At 54.9% G+C, this 17,372-nt stretch overlaps 1 protein-coding gene across 1 annotated transcript in view; it reads left to right on the top strand.

Annotated features, from left to right (window-relative positions):
- Positions 1–4,449: 4,449 nt before the first annotated feature.
- Positions 4,450–17,372, top strand: part of rnaseh2a (ribonuclease H2, subunit A) — a 35,191-nt gene continuing 22,268 nt past the window's right edge. Inside the window, exons 1-4 of the mRNA XM_078235082.1 lie at positions 4,450–4,516; positions 7,384–7,510; positions 8,516–8,603; positions 12,911–13,048. Of these exons, the coding sequence (XP_078091208.1) occupies positions 4,450–4,516; positions 7,384–7,510; positions 8,516–8,603; positions 12,911–13,048 (420 nt within the window). The remainder of the gene's footprint in view (positions 4,517–7,383; positions 7,511–8,515; positions 8,604–12,910; positions 13,049–17,372) is intronic.

The raw sequence follows: 17,372 nt of genomic DNA, 5'->3' as shown, positions 1-17,372 counted from the left end.
CCTCCTTGTCCCCCCCTCCCCTCCCCTCCTTGTCCCCCCCCTCCCCTCCCCTCCCCTCCTTGTCCCCCCCCCTCCCCTCCCCTCCTTGTCCCCCCCCCTCCCCTCCCCTCCTTGTCCCCCCCCTCCCCTCCCCTCCTTGTCCCCCCCCCTCCCCTCCCCTCCTTGTCCCCCCCCCTCCCCTCCCCTCCTTGTCCCCCCCCCTCCCCTCCCCTCCTTGTCCCCCCCCCTCCCCTCCCCTCCTTGTCCCCCCCCCTCCCCTCCCCTCCTTGTCCCCCCCCTCCCCTCCCCTCCTTGTCCCCCCCCCTCCCCTCCCCTCCTTGTCCCCCCCCTCCCCTCCCCTCCTTGTCCCCCCCCTCCCCTCCCCTCCTTGTCCCCCCCCTCCCCTCCCCTCCTTGTCCCCCCCCTCCCCTCCCCTCCTTGTCCCCCCCCTCCCCTCCCCTCCTTGTCCCCCCCCCTCCCCTCCCCTCCTTGTCCCCCCCCCTCCCCTCCCCTCCTTGTCCCCCCCCCTCCCCTCCCCTCCTTGTCCCCCCCCCTCCCCTCCCCTCCTTGTCCCCTCCCCTCCCCTCCCCTCCTTGTCCCCCCCCCTCCCCTCCCCTCCTTGTCCCCCCCCCTCCCCTCCCCTCCTTGTCCCCCCCCCTCCCCTCCCCTCCTTGTCCCCCCCCCTCCCCTCCCCTCCTTGTCCCCCCCCCTCCCCTCCCCTCCTTGTCCCCCCCCTCCCCTCTCCTCCTTGTCCCCCCCTCCCCTCCCCTCCTTGTCCCCCCCTCCCCTCCCCTCCTTGTCCCCCCCTCCCCTCCCCTCCTTGTCCCCCCCCTCCACTCCCCTCCTTGTCCCCCCCTCCCCTCCCCTCCTTGTCCCCCCCCTCCCCTCCCCTCCTTGTCCCCCCCCTCCCCTCCCCTCCTTGTCCCCCCCCTCCCCTCCCCTCCTTGTCCCCCCCTCCCCTCCCCTCCTTGTCCCCCCCCTCCCCTCCCCTCCTTGTCCCCCCCCTCCCCTCCCCTCCTTGTCCCCCCCCCTCCCCTCCCCTCCTTGTCCCCCCCCTCCCCTCCCCTCCTTGTCCCCCCCTCCCCTCCCCTCCTTGTCCCCCCCCTCCCCTCCCCTCCTTGTCCCCCCCCTCCCCTCCCCTCCTTGTCCCCCCCTCCCCTCCCCTCCTTGTCCCCCCCCTCCCCTCCCCTCCTTGTCCCCCCCCTCCCCTCCCCTCCTTGTCCCCCCCCTCCCCTCCCCTCCTTGTCCCCCCCTCCCCTCCCCTCCTTGTCCCCCCCCTCCCCTCCCTCCCCTCCTTGTCCCCCCCTCCCCTCCCCTCCCCTCCCCTCCCCTCCTTGTCCCCCCCCTCCCCTCCCCTCCCCTCCCCTCCTTGTCCCCCCCCTCCACTCCCCTCCTTGTCCCCCCCCTCCACTCCCCTCCTTGTCCCCCCCCTCCACTCCCCTCCTTGTCCCCCCCCTCCACTCCCCTCCTTGTCCCCCCCCTCCACTCCCCTCCTTGTCCCCCCCCTCCACTCCCCTCCTTGTCCCCCCCTCCCCTCCTTGTCCCCCCCTCCCCTCCTTGTCCCCCCCTCCCCTCCTTGTCCCCCCCTCCCCTCCTTGTCCCCCCCCTCCCCTCCTTGTCCCCCCCCTCCCCTCCTTGTCCCCCCCCTCCCCTCCCCTCCTTGTCCCCCCCTCCCCTCCTTGTCCCCCCCTCCCCTCCTTGTCCCCCCCTCCTCTCCTTGTCCCCCCCCCTCCCCTCCTTGTCCCCCCCCTCCCCTCCTTGTCCCCCCCCTCCCCTCCCCTCCCCTCCTTGTCCCCCCCCTCCCCTCCCCTCCTTGTCCCCCCCCCTCCCCTCCCCTCCTTGTCCCCTCCCTCCCCTCCCCTCCTTGTCCCCGCCCCTCCCCTCCTTGTCCCCCCCCTCCCCTCCCCTCCTTGTCCCCCCCTCCCCTCCCCTCCTTGTCCCCCCCCTCCCCTCCCCTCCTTGTCCCCCCCCCTCCCCTCCCCTCCTTGTCCCCCCCCTCCCCTCCCCTCCTTGTCCCCCCCTCCCCTCCCCTCCTTGTCCCCCCCCTCCCCTCCCCTCCTTGTCCCCCCCATCCCCTCCCCTCCCTTCCTTGTCCCCCCTCTCCCCTCCCCTCCTTGTCCCCCCCTCTCCCCTCCCCTCCTTGTCCCCCCCTCTCCCCTCCCCTCCTTGTCCCCCCCTCTCCCCTCCCCTCCTTGTCCCCCCCTCTCCCCTCCCCTCCTTGTCCCCCCCTCTCCCCTCCTTGTCCCCCCCCTCCCCTCCCCTCCTTGTCCCCCCCCTCCCCTCCCCTCCTTGTCCCCCCCCTCCCCTCCCCTCCTTGTCCCCCCCCTCCCCTCCCCTCCTTGTCCCCCCCCCTCCCCTCCCCTCCTTGTCCCCCCCCCTCCCCTCCCCTCCTTGTCCCCCCCCCTACCCTCCCCTCCTTGTCCCCCCCCCTACCCTCCCCTCCTTGTCCCCCCCCTCCCCTCCCCTCCCCTCCCCTCCCCTCCTTGTCCCCCCCCTCCCCTCCCCTCCTTGTCCCCCCCTCCCCTCCCCTCCCCTCCTTGTCCCCCCCTCCCCTCCCCTCCCCTCCTTGTCCCCCCCTCCCCTCCCCTCCTTGTCCCCCCCTCCCCTCCCCTCCTTGTCCCCCCCTCCCCTCCCCTCCCCTCCCCTCCTTGTCCCCTCCCTCCCCTCCCCTCCTTGTCCCGCCCCTCCCCTCCTTGTCCCCCCCCCCTCCCCTCCCCTCCTTGTCCCCCCCCCTCCCCTCCCCTCCTTGTCCCCCCCCTCCCCTCCCCTCCTTGTCCCCCCCCACCCCTCCCCGTCCCCCCCCTCCCCTCCCCTCCCCTCCCCTCCCCTCCCCTCCCCTCCTTGTCCCCCCCTCTCCCCTCCCCTCCTTGTCCCCCCCTCTCCCCTCCCCTCCTTGTCCCCCCCTCTCCCCTCCCCTCCTTGTCCCCCCCTCTCCCCTCCCCTCCTTGTCCCCCCCTCTCCCCTCCTTGTCCCCCCCTCTCCCCTCCTTGTCCCCTCTCCCCTACCTTCATTCTGCCTCTCCTCACCTTCGTTCCCCCTTCTCCCACTTTCGTTCCCTCCTCTCCCCACCCTTGTCCCCCCTCTCCACCCCCTCTCCCTCTCCACCTCGGGACTCACTAATGCCATGTTAAACATGTCAGCAGAGCTGATTTCATGGGCAGAACAGGGCTGGTAAGATTGGGGGAGGCGCGAAACAAGGTGTGAACCTGATTCTCCGCCTTTCACCCAATCTTACCACCTCGCCTTGCCAAACGCAAGGCAGGATGAGATCGTAAGATCGCGCTCCAAGCGTCTGTAGAAGGAAAAGCAAGGTCGCACCTTAAATTTTTAAAAATTGTCAGGATAGTTAGAAACACAACAGAGATCCCAATCTCTCCCTGTCATTGTCGAGAAGCACTTCACAGTCCTTCATTGGTGTTATATTCATGTGCGGACCAAACAATTCATTTAAAATGCAGTTGGACTGGTTGCAAAATGAGTTTTAGGGTGGCACAGTGGTTAGCGCTGCTGCCTCACAGCACCCAGGGACCCAGGTTCGATTCCCGGCTTGGGTTACTGTCTGTGCGGAGTACATTCTTTCCGTCTGTGTGGGTTTCCTCCGGCAGTTGACGTGCAGGTTAAGTGGATTGCCCATGCTAAATTGCCCCTTAGTGTCAGGGGGATTTGCAGGGTAAATACGTAGGGTTAGGGGGATAGGGCCTGGGTGGGATTGTTGTCGGTGTAGGATCGATGGGCTGAATGGCCTCTTTCTGCACTGTAGGAATCCTTTTCTATGATTAAAGCTAAGGAGAAACTTGTCCTTTGGCAGGCAGGTTGGTGACCAGAGGGTGCATTTATGATAAAAGAACCAGAAGAAAGTTGGGAAGAAATATTTTGATGCAACAAGGTGTTACTACTGGAATGTGCCACCTGGGGTGGCGGTGGGAGCAGATTCACTCGTACTTTGGAAAGGGAACTGGACTGATAATTGAAAAAAAACAATATTTTTAGTGTTATGGGAAAACTATAGGATAGTTCTTTGAAAGAGGTAGTAACAGGAACGTTTAAGTTTATTTATTAGTGTCACAAGTCGGCTTACATTAACACTGCAATGAAGTTACTGTGAAAATCCCCTACTCGCCACACTGCGGCGCCTGTTCGGGTTACACTGAGGGAGAATTTAGCACGGCCAATGCAACTAACCAGCTCGTCTTTCGGACTGTGGGAGGAAACCGGAGGGAACCCACTCAGACACGGGGAGAACGTGCAGACTCCGCACAGACAGTGACCCAAGCCGGGAATCGAACCCAGGTCCCCGGCGCTGTGAGACAGCAGTGCCAACCACTGTGCTGCCCAACATAGACTCCAACTTAGTTGTTATATGTGCCCTGCGTGTCCTGAGTATCGTACACTGACTTCTTCACCTGTGCTGAGTGTTGGCACAGCAGTGTTGTGCCTAACGCTTACTGTTTTGCCATGTCCTCAGGGCCAATGGTGTACGGAATCTGTTATTGCCCGCTTTCCAAACAACAGCAGCTCGAGGAGCTCAAGGTTGCAGGTACGGAAGTCAAAACACTTTCTCTTTGAAAAGCCAAAATGCTGCTGATAGTGGAGTCAAACTGCGGAATGGCGCCGAAACCCGAAGGCAGAAATGACAAACAAGCAAGTATTCCGTGATATGAGCTTTGCTCTTTAACGTGGTATCAATGCTCGGGGTTCATCCCTGGCTCCAGGATGCTGCGGCATTTTGTGCTGGTGTTTCTGATTATTCAGTAAAGTTTTGATGATAGCTGGAACTAACCCCACAATATCTATTGTGATTTATTTTTTATAATATATCAAACGTACGTATTTGGTATCGGTGACAAATTGCTGCTGATAAAAGCTTTAGAGAAACAGCACTTTTCCCTCGACTCTTGTCTGCACAGTGTTAAACGCGTCCCAGTGATGGAAAAATGTTGTAAGATTCACTGACTATTTTGTTTTGAATTTTTCCTCTCCTAAATTGTCCTTGTCCATGTGACCTTCATTGCTTTTTCTTCCAAACAAGATGTAACGTGGGGGCAGTTTCCAAAAAGCTTACGAACCGAACTAGCAGGAGCTGCTGGTTTTGTGAATTCAGACTTTCTTTCCCAGGTCCAGAACAGTACCATTATCTTGGTTTACCTTGGTTTCTTTTACTCCGTGTGGATTACATTGGGAATCACAGAATACGACAGTGCAGAAGAGGCCCTTTGGCCCATCGAGTCTGCACTGACACATGAAAGGCCCTGAATTCCCACCTAATCCCACTTGCCAGCACTTGGCCCATAGCCTTGAATGTTATCATCGAATCCCTACAGTACAGAAGGAGGCCATTTGGCCCATCAAGTCTGTACCAGCCAAAATCCCACCTCGGGCCCTATTCCCGCAACCGCACACATTTAACCTATAAATCCTCCTGACATCAGGGTCAATTTAGCACGGCCAATGAACCTAACCTGCACATCTTTGGACTGTGGGAGGAAACCGAGCACCCAGAGGAAACCCACGCAGACACAGGGAGAATGTGCAAACTCCGCAGAGACAGTGACCCGAGGCCGGAATTGAACCTGGGACCCTGGCGCTGTGAGGCAGCAGTGCTAACCACTGTGCCACCGTGCCCTCCCCCTTCAGTGCGTTCATATCCTTCCTATAATGTGGTGATCAGAACGGCACATAGTTATGATGTACTAAGTACTCAGCCAGGTACTTTTTAAAGGATGTGAGGCATCCCGCCTCCATCACCCTCCAAGGTAGCGCATTCCAGACCATCACCGCCCTCTGGGTAAAAACATTTTTCCTCAAATCCCCCGTAAACCTCCCACCCCTCATTTTTAATTTGTGTCCCCTTGTAACTGACCCTTCAACTAAGGGGAACAGCTGCTCCTTATCCACTCTGTCCTTGCCTCTCATAATCGTGTACACCTCGATCAGGTCGCCCCTCAGTCTTCTCTGATCCAACAAAAACAACCCAAGCCTACCCAACCTCTCTTCATAACTTAAATGCTCCATCCCAGGCAGCATCCTGGTGAATCTCCTCTGCGCCCCCTCCTGTGCGTTCATGTCCTTCCTATAATGTGGCGACCAGAACTGCACACAGTGCTCCAGCTGTGGCCTCACCAAAGTTCTATACAACTCCATCATGACCCCTCTGCTTTTGTAACCTATACCCCGATTGATAAAGGCAAGTGTGCCTTTTTCACCATCCTATTAACCTGCCTTTCCGCCTTCAGAGATCTATGGACAAATATGTCAAAATTAATTGCTCGGAATAATCTGGCCCTTTGAGATGAGGTGAACCCCTTTGAGGTTGTTGGTCCTCCAGAGTCGCATCTATCTCCCTCACAGTGTTGAAATCAAGACTTGTCAATATGCAGCACAGGCCCACCAAGAAACATGGTCGCACCATCTCTGACTCTAATTTATTCTGCCTCAGAAACTTATTTTTATTTATTATTAGTGTCACAAGTAAGGCTTACATTAACACTGCAATGAAGTTACTGTGAAAATTCCCTAGTCACCACACTGTGGCGCCTGTTTGAAGTTAAAGTTTAAGTTTATTTATCAGTGTCACAAGTAGGTTTACAGTGAAGTTAGTGTGAAAATCCCCTAGTGGCCACACTCCGGCGCCTGTTCGGGTTACACTGAGGGAGAATTTAGCATGGCCAATGCACCCTAACCAGCACGTCTTTCGGACTGTGGGAAGAAACCGGAGCACCCGCAGGAAACCCACGCAGACACGGGGAGAACGTGCAGACTCCACGCAGACAGTGACCCAAGCCGGGAATCGAACCTGGGTCCCTGTTGCTGTGAGGCAGCAGTGATAACCACTGTGCCACCGGGTACACGGAGGGAGAATTTAGCATGGCCCATCCACCTAACCAGCACGTCTTTCAGACTGTGGGAGGAAACCGGAGGAAACCCACGCGGACACGGGGAGAACGTGCAGATTCCGCACAGATGGTGACCCAAGCTGGGAATCGAACCTGGGTCCCTGGCGCTGGGAGGCAGCAGTGCTAACCACTGTGCCACCGTGCTGTCCTTATTTTGTGGGGGCTGAGGTTAAGAACCACTTTCTGCTCGATCTCTTCTTGTCTCCTGTCTGATATTGTTGTCTTCTGTCTGATATTCTCCACCCTTTACCTTGGTTTCACTGTTACCCCCTGGGATATGCCTCCTGCAAGCTGACAGTAGATCATTATTGTGTGGGACTTGCAAGCATGAACTGTGTTTTCCCAGGGTCTAACATGCTGCTGGTCTCCCCCTCTACTAAACTGTGTTACATTTGGTTTCTTTTTGTTTTGCTGCCCATACCTGACCCTGATGAAGGATGCATTCCGACTGCCAGGCTAAACGCATGTTCCGGTGGATTAATTTAATTTCGCTTTCTGTTCTCTCTTGCAGACTCCAAGACGCTGACAGAGAAAGAGAGAGAGAAGCTGTTTGGCAAAATAGATGAAGCCAGCGATTTTATGGGCTGGGCCCTGCAGGTCCTTTCCCCCAATTTAATCTCCACCACCATGCAGCAAAGGTACTTCTCAGCAGATCCATTTCACGGAGGGGTTGCTCTGCGGTACATGAATGCTGCAACAAGATGAAGGCAACTGACCTCATGCAGATGTTGCAGTGGGCTGATTGTCCCCTGTCGACTGGTGCTGGAGGTTTCGTGGGAAAGTTAGAGTGAAGATGTTGAACACCTTCACTACCCCCTCCTATCCCAGTCTGGAATGCATAGAATCATCGAATCCCTACAGTGCAGAAGGAGGCCATTTGGCCCGTCGACCCTGCGCTGACCACAATCCCACTACCCCCGTAACTCTAACTATTTACCCTGCGAATCCCCCTGACACTAAAGCGCAATTTAGCATGACCCCAATCCACCTCACCTGCACACTTTGGAGCGTGGAAGGAACCCCCGGAGCACCTGGAGGAAACCCACGCAGACACGGGGAGAACGTACAAACTCCACACTGTCACCCGAGGTCGGAATTGAACCTGGGTCTCTGGCACTGTGAGGCAGCAGTGCTAACCGCTGATTAATTGCGATTCTGCCTCAATTCATATTTTTAATCACGTGGCAGTTATGACATTAGTGTTTGCCCAACTTTCAATGCCTGCAGATTCAGATGGCCATTTCTTAATCTTGCCTTTCCCTTGGTGTGCTCCTACAATCAGGTGTCCATTGTTGATGCATAATCTCAAATACTCATCACCACACTGAAGCTTTCGACCCAATTGGAAGGCTAATAAAATGATCACTTAAGTCTACACTGAGGGGGAATTTAGCACGGCCAATGCACCCTAACCAGCACATCTTTTCAGACTGTGGGAGGAAACTGGAGCACCCGGAGGAAACCCACGCAGACACGGGGAGAATGTGCAAACTCCACACAGACAGTGACCCAAGCCGGGAATCGAACCCGGGTCCCTGGCGCTGTGAGACAGCAGTGTTAACCACTCTGCTGCAAGTTGAGCCGATGCCAAAACCACGCATTAATGACCATGGTTAACTCATATTTCTTGTTTCTCAAATCAGAGTCAAATACAATCTCAATGCGTTGTCTCATGATGCTGCCATTGGGCTTATTCAGTACGCCTTGGACAGTGGTGTTCAACTAAAAGAGGTGAGTAGGAAACATGTTCTGCTGATGAAGATGACTGATCCGCTCTCTCCCACCATGTACTGCACCTTCTTTACAATTCAATCTGGAAAATATAATCCCTACCGTACAGAAGGAGGCCATTCGGCCCATCGAGTCTACACCGACCACAATCCCACCCGGCCCCTATTCCCGTAACCCCACATAGTTATCCTAGCTAATCTCCCTGACACTAGGGTCAATTTAGCAACTTAACCCACACATCTTTGGACTGTGGGAGGAAACCGGAGCACCCGGAGGAAACCCATGCAGACACGGGGAGAACGTGCAAACTCCACACAGACAGTGACCCGAGACTGGAATCGAACCCGGGTCCCTGGCGCTGTGAGGCAGCAGTGCTAACCACTGTGCCACCCAAAGCATTGACTTGCTGCTCAAGTCTCCTATAGTTGCTGCCTTCTCCCATCTCAGTGAGTTTCAGGTTTAGCCACTTCTTCGGATGCTGTGGTCTTTCTCCATCGTTCTGCTGCTCTTGGGATCGTAATGTTTGATTTTTTGCCCATTGTGGATGGCATTTTCAGAATACATGTCTATAAAAAAAATTATTGACAGGAAATGAAATTAATAATTTTGAAATTAATCTGGTCTTGTCTAATCCTTTAAAACAGAGATGAGGAGGAATTTTTCAGATAGAGAGTGGTGAATCTGTGGAACTCTTTGCCGCAGAAGGCTGTGGAGGCCAGGTAATTGAGTGTCTTTAAGACAGAGAGAGATAGGTTCTTGACTAATAAGGGGATCAGAGGTTATGGGGAAAAGGCAGGAGAATGGGGATGAGAAAAATATCAGCCATGATTGAATGGCGGAGCAGACTCGATGGGCCGAATGGCCTAATTCTGCTCCTATGTCTTAGGGACTTAATCATTTAGCTTTTGTTGTACTGGCAATTGCTGATCACATATTGTGATTTATAAACATTGATCTGTAGGTTTGTTGTTCAGTTTGACGTCTGGCCAGCTGAGGTATTATTTATCCTTGAACATTGCTTTAGACAGTGCACATAACATAATTCATTTATCATCTTGCAGTGATGTGACGCACATGTACAACTAAAGGCGAGTAACCCTAGGTAGATGGAACACATTCCGGACAATTAATTTGATGTGCTTCATGTGCTGCAAATACCCACCGTTGTTTTATTCTGTTTAGTTTGGTGTGAGAAAGGCCAAACTTTAATTCTGGACTGCTGGAAAAACTCAGCAGGTCAGACAGCACCTGAGGAGACACGTAAACAGGGTTCAGGCCGATGGGCTTTTGTCAGATGGATGCCGAGATGTTTTCAAACAGGAGGGGAGAGATCTTTTAGCCAAGCTTGTGCTTTTTAACGGATGCCACTCGTCATAAAGCTTTACAGATCCTGTAATGTGATAGGGTAGATTTTTGTTGGTGCTATTCAATTGGGTTGCTTGATAATCATGCTTCCTCTCTACCTTTGCTCATTAGTCAAAATGGAAAAAAAAATACACATGGAAAATTTTGCGGGCGGCACAGCGGGTGAGCACTGCTGCCTCACAACACCAGGGACCCGGGTTCGATTCCCGGCTTGGGTCACTGTCTATGTGCAGTCTGCACGTTCTCCCCGTGTCTGCGTGGGTTTCCTTCGGGTGCTCCGATTTCCTCCCACAATCCGAAAGACGTGCTGGTTAGGGTGCATTGGGCCGTGCTAAATTCTCCCTCAGTGTTACCCGAACAGGCGCCGGAGTGTGGCGACTAGGGGATTTTCACAGTAACTTCATTGCAGTGTTAACGTGAGCCTACTTATGACACGAATAAATAAACTCTAAACTTTTGCATTTATATTTGCCTTTACTACAGCGATGCAAGCCCAGTGATGCTTCAGAATTAAAAAAAAACAGGTCACGAAAGAGAGAGGGATTGAGGAAATTGTACAGTGAGCACAACTTGCGTGGTAGACGTAAACCTTTAACAAAACAAATGTTGCTGGCTCACGAGAACAATTATGAGGATGAATGTCAAAGATAGCGTTAGTTGATAACCTGATCCTCATTATTGCTGTCTGGAGACTGCTGGTGAATCAGTGAGGGGTTTTGGGCAGACTCCTTTGTCTTGTTTCTTGTAATATCCTGTTCTGGAAACTCTGCTGTCACATAGGCTGCTGACTCTGTTTCTGGTATCAGCGCTATCTAAGGTTTAAGCTTACTCAATGTGGCTTTGTTTTTGTTTGAAAATAAATTTATATCTTGTGGTTACAGAACTAAATTTCTAGCATCCAAACCAGAGCATGCAGCGATGATTTCCACTCCCTCTTTAGATAATTGCTCACCTCTGTATAGAAGTGGCGAAATATCTTTATGCTTTTCCATGGCAGCACTAATTACTTTTTTCAATTGGGTATCTTTAGGGTTTTATTAATATATATATATTTATGTATATAGAATCCCGACAGTGCAGAAGAGGCCACTCGGCCGATTGAAACAACTTTAATCAGGTAATTGAGGTGGGCCTGTTAGAACATGAACTCCCTGATTAAGGACCCACAAAAAGATGTCCCTGATTAAGGGCCAAATTGATGGGCCAATCAGGGAGTCTCTTGCTTTGTAGTTATCCAGGCATGTCAGTTCCTCTGGCACTCCGAGTGTAGACTGTTAACTGAAAGCACTCTGTATGCTGTTGTCAGACTTGTGAATAAAGAGGTTTTGGTGAAGGGACTTCTGCCTCCGAGGACTTCCTCCACCCGCCAAGCCTGCACCGACTCTGTGACAGAGTATCTTACCCATGCCCTCCTCCCCCACCCTATCCCTGTAACGCCACACATTTACCATGGCCAATCCACCTAACCTACACATCTTTAGACACTAAGGAGCAATTTAGCATGGCCAATCCAGCTAAGCTACACATCTTTGGCCTCTGGGAGGAAACCGGAGCACCTGGAGGAAACCCATGCAGACACGGGGAGAACGTGCAAACTCCACACAGACTGTCATTCAAGGCCGGAATCGAACCCAGGTCCCTGGTGCTGTGAGGCAGCAGCGCTAGCCACTGTGCCACCCCAAGAAGCATAAGATTTCTTTACTGTGCTGTAACTTGCACACTCCTGCTGCAACAGATGGTGGCTGCTTTGCGAACAGTTTGACCAGCTGAATATCCACCAGTACACCAACTTATTAACCCTCTGGCTTTTTAATGTTAGAGCTTGGGACACTTTTTATTTGCTGTTTGTAGCACACACCTGGGTCAAGGAGGTCGATGAAGCTGCTGTGTGAAGAATTGATTTGACCATGCATCAACGTGAATGATTATCCTGGAGAGGTTTCATTAATAGCTGGAATTGAACTGTCATTTTGCCATTTACATCAATAATAAATTAACCCTGTTGCTTTGATCTGAAACCCATTAATGTAACACTAATTTCCAGCTGCTCTGAACTGGTCTTCTAAATTTGTTTTCATCTCTGTAAAACAACTTAGCCATTCACATATAAAATGTGTTGGATGTGGGGAGGCACGGTGGCACAGTGGTTAGCACTGCTGCCTCACAGCAACAGGGACCCAGGTTTGATTCCTGGCTTTGGTCACTGTCTGTGTGGAGTCTGCACGTTCTCCCCGTGTCTGTGTGGGTTTCCTCCGGGTGCTCCCACAGTCCGAAAGATGTGCTGGCTAGGGTGCACTGGCCATGCTAAATTCTCCCTCTGTGTACCCGAACAGGTGTCGGAGGGTGGCGACTAGTGGGTTTTCACAGTAACTTCATTGTAGTGTTAATGTAAGCCTTCTTGGAACACTAAGGGGTGGCACAGTGGTTAGCACTGCTGTCTCACAGCGCCAGGGACCCGGGTTCGATTCCTGGCTTGGGTCACTGCCTGTGCGGAGTCTGCACATTCTCCCCGTACCTGTGTGGGTTTCCTCCGGGTGCTCCGGTTTCCTCCCACAGTCCGAAAGACCTGCTGGTTAGGGTGCATTGGCCGTGCTAAATTCTCCCTCAGTGTTACCCGAACAGATGTTGGAGGGTGGCGCCTGGGGGATTTTCACAGTAATTTCACTGTAAGCATACTCGTGACACTGATAAATAAGCTTAAATTTAGATTGTAGGTCACATCTGTGTTTCACATGCAGTGCATTTCCAATTTTAACTGAGTTGCATGTTTTCAAGCTATTTTTTATGCGTTTTAAAGGCACAATTTCAGTCCCTCATGTGGTAGAATTTCTCTGCTTAGCAACATGAATTCAACAGTTACCATTCCTATTCAGTAAGACGACAACCGTTAACCTTGATATTTACACTGCTGCAGTAATAGCCGAACCTCTGCTTATCCTTAGGTTTACGTAGACACGGTGGGACCCGCTGAAAAGTACGAGGCGAAGCTGAAGGAACGTTTCCCAGGGCTGGAGGTCACCGTCCGATCCAAGGCCGATTCCTTATTCCCGATAGTCAGCGCAGCCAGCATCTGTGCTAAAGTGAGTGCCGGTCGTTAGGAGTGTTTTCTGGGTCGCGGGAGCACCTTACCTGCGCGGTGAAATCGTGGGGAGTATTGGTGGAGGGCGGCTTATGGCCTGCGCTCAGCATGTTGGGACCGCACAATGCAAAATCACTATGCAACCCCGTGCTCTTCTCGATTTCACACTCTCTTAAATTGGCCATTTGGTGTGCCCCCTCACCCCCCGAGGTAAAATGTGTTTTTATATTTCAGTACGCTTTTAGAACATAGAAAAACTACAGCACAAACAGGCCCTTCGGCCCACAAGTTGCGCCGGTCATGTCCCTACCTACCTAGGCCTATATATAGGCTTACCTATAACCCTCAATCCTATTAAGTCCCATGTACTCATCTAGAAGCCTCTTAAAAGACCCTATCGAGTTTGCCTCCACCACCACTGACGGCAGCCGATTCCACTCACCCACCACCCTCTGAGTGAAAAACTTACCCCTGACATCTCCTCTGTACCTACTCCCCAGCACCTTAAACCTGTGTCCTCTCGTAGCAGCCATTTCAGCCCTGGGGAAAAGCCTCTGAGAGTCCACCCGATCTATACCTCCTTTTAAAATGAACTGTGTTTTCAAAGTAATACATTGCACACTTAATCCCATGAAGTGCAGTTTAGAAAATGATGCTTTGGGTGCAATTTACAGGAATGCACCCGAAACCAATCTCCCCATCAAAGGGAGTGGGGTGTGCCAGCGAGCCCATAGAGTTTCACTGCCCCACATATCGCATGAGGAGAAAGGCCAAGGTGGGCAGCAGTGCTTTGCTGTACTTGCCCACCTGGAATAAGTCCAGTATTGCTTGAAATTGATGTGAGGTATTTGCAAGGACGTCTGGGTTATTGATGACCAATCCATATCTGGTGAACCATACCACTTTAAATGTATTATTTAACTCAGTGTACTCATAGATGTTAACTAGTTCAATGTCATGCTAACTTACTGCTTTTCTTCAGACTGTTTCGCCTTCTGATTGTCTACCCTCGGATGGCATTATTATGGTGGCACAGTAGTTAGCACTGCTGCCTCACAGCGCCAGGGACCCGGGTTCGATTCCCGGCTTGGGTCACTGTCTGTGTGGAGTCTGCACGTTCTCCCCGTGTCTGCGTGGGTTTCCTCCAGGTGCTCCGGTTTCCTCCCACAGTCCGAAAGACCTGCTGGTTAGGGTGCATTGGCCGTGCTAAATTCTCCCTCAGTGTAACCCGAACAGGCGCCGGAGTGTGGTGACTACTAACATAAAGATAGGGGAGTCTAAAATTAGAGGCATAGGGTTAAATGAGAGGGGAGAGATACAAAAGGGTCCAGAGGGGCAATCCTTTCACACACACAGGGTGGTGAGTGTCTGGAACAAGCTGCCAGAGGTAGTAGTCGAGGCGGGTACAATTTTGTCTTTTAAAAAGTATTTAGAGATTTACATGGGTAAGATGGATATAGAGGGATATGGGCCAAATGTGGGCAATTGGGACTGGCTTAGTGGTTTAAAAAAAAGGCGGAATGGACAAGTTGGGCCGAAGGGCCTATTTTCATGCTGCAAACTCTATGATTCTAACTTCATTGCAGTGTTAATGTAAGCCAACTTGTGACACCAATAAATAAAACATTTGAAGTGCAGCATTCAAAAATAACTGGTCAAGCACAGCAGTCGATTGACTGCGGAATGCGTCCTTATATAGAAGTGTCAGGGGTACGTTAGTTTTAATTTTTAAAACTTTCTCTCTGACAGTTGACGTGCATAATGATCGTGGCTAAGGTTTCTGGTGCATCTCCCTGTGGCACAGGAAAGGTGTGACTGCAAACTGTGGCCTCAGGGTGGCAGTAATGGGCCACACTTCCATTTCAGATTTGGAAGAAAGGATATTACTTGAATTTAATACCCAACCCTTGCAGTTTATGATATCGAATAAAATCGCTACTGAGTGTAGAATGTCTTTCCAAAATAAATGTGGAAATGTCAAATGTAGAGCACTATTTAGAATCAGAGAATCCCTACAGTGCAGAAGAGGCCATTCGGCCCATCGAGTCCGCACCAAATCTCTGACAGTCTCTTACCCAGACCCTCTCTCCCGCCCTATCTCTGTAATCCCACACATTTACCGTGGTTAATCCCATCTCACCTACACATTTGGGACACGAAGGGGCAATTTAGTATGGCCAATCCACCGAACCCGCACATCTTTGGACTGTGGGAAGAAACCGGAGCACCCGGCGGAAACCCACACAGACACGGGGAGAACGTGCAAACTCCGCACAGACAGTGACCCAAGCCGGGAATCGAACCCAGGTCCCTGGCGCTGTGAGGCAGCAATGCCCAATTCCTAACGTCTCTCCTCCGACAGTGGTTGACCTCAGTGGTGCATCGTTTTTTTGGGTGATGCCATCCAGAAGATACTTTGTGGGAGGCTCAGACTGTCCCTGGTGCTGTGAGGCAGCAGCACTAACCGCTGTGAGTGCTAGGCACTGTGAGGCAGCAGTGCCGGGCGCTGTGAGGCAGCAGTGCCGGGCGCTGTGAGGCAGCAGTGCTGGGCGCTGTGAGGCAGCAGTGCCGGGCGCTGTGAGGCAGCAGTGCCGGGCGCTGTGAGGCAGCAGTGCCGGGCGCTGTGAGGCAGCAGTGCCGGGCGCTGTGAGGCAGCAGTGCCGGGCGCTGTGAGGCAGCAGTGCCGGGCGCTGTGAGGCAGCAGTGCCGGGGGCTGTGAGGCAGCAGTGCCGGGGGCTGTGAGGCAGCAGTGCCGGGGGCTGTGAGGCAGCAGTGCCGGGGGCTGTGAGGCAGCAGTGCCGGGGGCTGTGAGGCAGCAGTGCCGGACGCTGTGAGGCAGCAGCGCCGGGGGCTGTGAGGCAGCAGTGCCGGGCGCTGTGAGGCAGCAGTGCCGGGCGCTGTGAGGCAGCAGTGCCGGGGGCTGTGAGGCAGCAGTGCCGGGGGCTGTGAGGCAGCAGTGCTGGACGCTGTGAGGCAGCAGTGCTGGACGCTGTGAGGCAGCAGTGCTGGGCGCTGTGAGGCAGCAGTGCCGGGGGCTGTGAGGCAGCAGTGCCGGGGGCTGTGAGGCAGCAGTGCCGGGGGCTGTGAGGCAGCAGTGCTGGACGCTGTGAGGCAGCAGTGCTGGGGGCTGTGAGGCAGCAGTGCCGGGGGCTGTGAGGCAGCAGTGCTGGACGCTGTGAGGCAGCAGTGCCGGGGGCTGTGAGGCAGCAGTGCCGGGGGCTGTGAGGCAGCAGTGCCGGACGCTGTGAGGCAGCAGTGCCGGGCGCTGTGAGGCAGCAGTGCCGGGGGCTGTGAGGCAGCAGTGCCGGGCGCTGTGAGGCAGCAGTGCCGGGGGCTGTGAGGCAGCAGTGCCGGACGCTGTGAGGCAGCAGTGCTGGGGGCTGTGAGGCAGCAGTGCCGGGGGCTGTGAGGCAGCAGTGCCGGGGGCTGTGAGGCAGCAGTGCTGGACGCTGTGAGGCAGCAGTGCTGGGGGCTGTGAGGCAGCAGTGCCGGGGGCTGTGAGGCAGCAGTGCTGGACGCTGTGAGGCAGCAGTGCCGGGGGCTGTGAGGCAGCAGTGCCGGGGGCTGTGAGGCAGCAGTGCCGGACGCTGTGAGGCAGCAGTGCCGGGCGCTGTGAGGCAGCAGTGCCGGGGGCTGTGAGGCAGCAGTGCCGGGCGCTGTGAGGCAGCAGTGCCGGGGGCTGTGAGGCAGCAGTGCCGGACGCTGTGAGGCAGCAGTGCCGGGGGCTGTGAGGCAGCAGTGCCGGGGGCTGTGAGGCAGCAGTGCTGGGCGCTGTGAGGCAGCAGTGCCGGGGGCTGTGAGGCAGCAGTGCTGGACGCTGTGAGGCAGCAGTGCCGGGGGCTGTGAGGCAGCAGTGCCGGGGGCTGTGAGGCAGCAGTGCCGGGGGCTGTGAGGCAGCAGTGCCGGGGGCTGTGAGGCAGCAGTGCCGGGGGCTGTGAGGCAGCAGTGCCGGGGGCTGTGAGGCAGCAGTGCTGGACGCTGTGAGGCAGCAGTGCTGGACGCTGTGAGGCAGCAGTGCCGGGGGCTGTGAGGCAGCAGTGCCGGGGGCTGTGAGGCAGCAGTGCCGGACGCTGTGAGGCAGCAGCGCCGGGGGCTGTGAGGCAGCAGTGCTGGACGCTGTGAGGCAGCAGTGTTGGACGCTGTGAGGCAGCAGTGTTGGGGGCTGTGAGGCAGCAGTGCTGGGCGCTGTGAGGCAGCAGTGCCGGGGGCTGTGAGGCAGCAGTGCTGGGGGCTGTGAGGCAGCAGTGCTGGGCGCTGTGAGGCAGCAGTGCTAGGGGCTGTGAGGCAGCAGTGCTAGGGGCTGTGAGGCAGCAGTGCCGGGGGCT

Source organism: Mustelus asterias, chromosome 19 (assembly GCF_964213995.1).
Source record: "Mustelus asterias chromosome 19, sMusAst1.hap1.1, whole genome shotgun sequence".
Classification (NCBI taxonomy): Eukaryota; Metazoa; Chordata; class Chondrichthyes; order Carcharhiniformes; family Triakidae; genus Mustelus; species Mustelus asterias.
The sequence above is the reverse complement of the archived record's forward strand: the minus strand, read 5'-3'. Positions and strand labels throughout refer to the sequence as shown.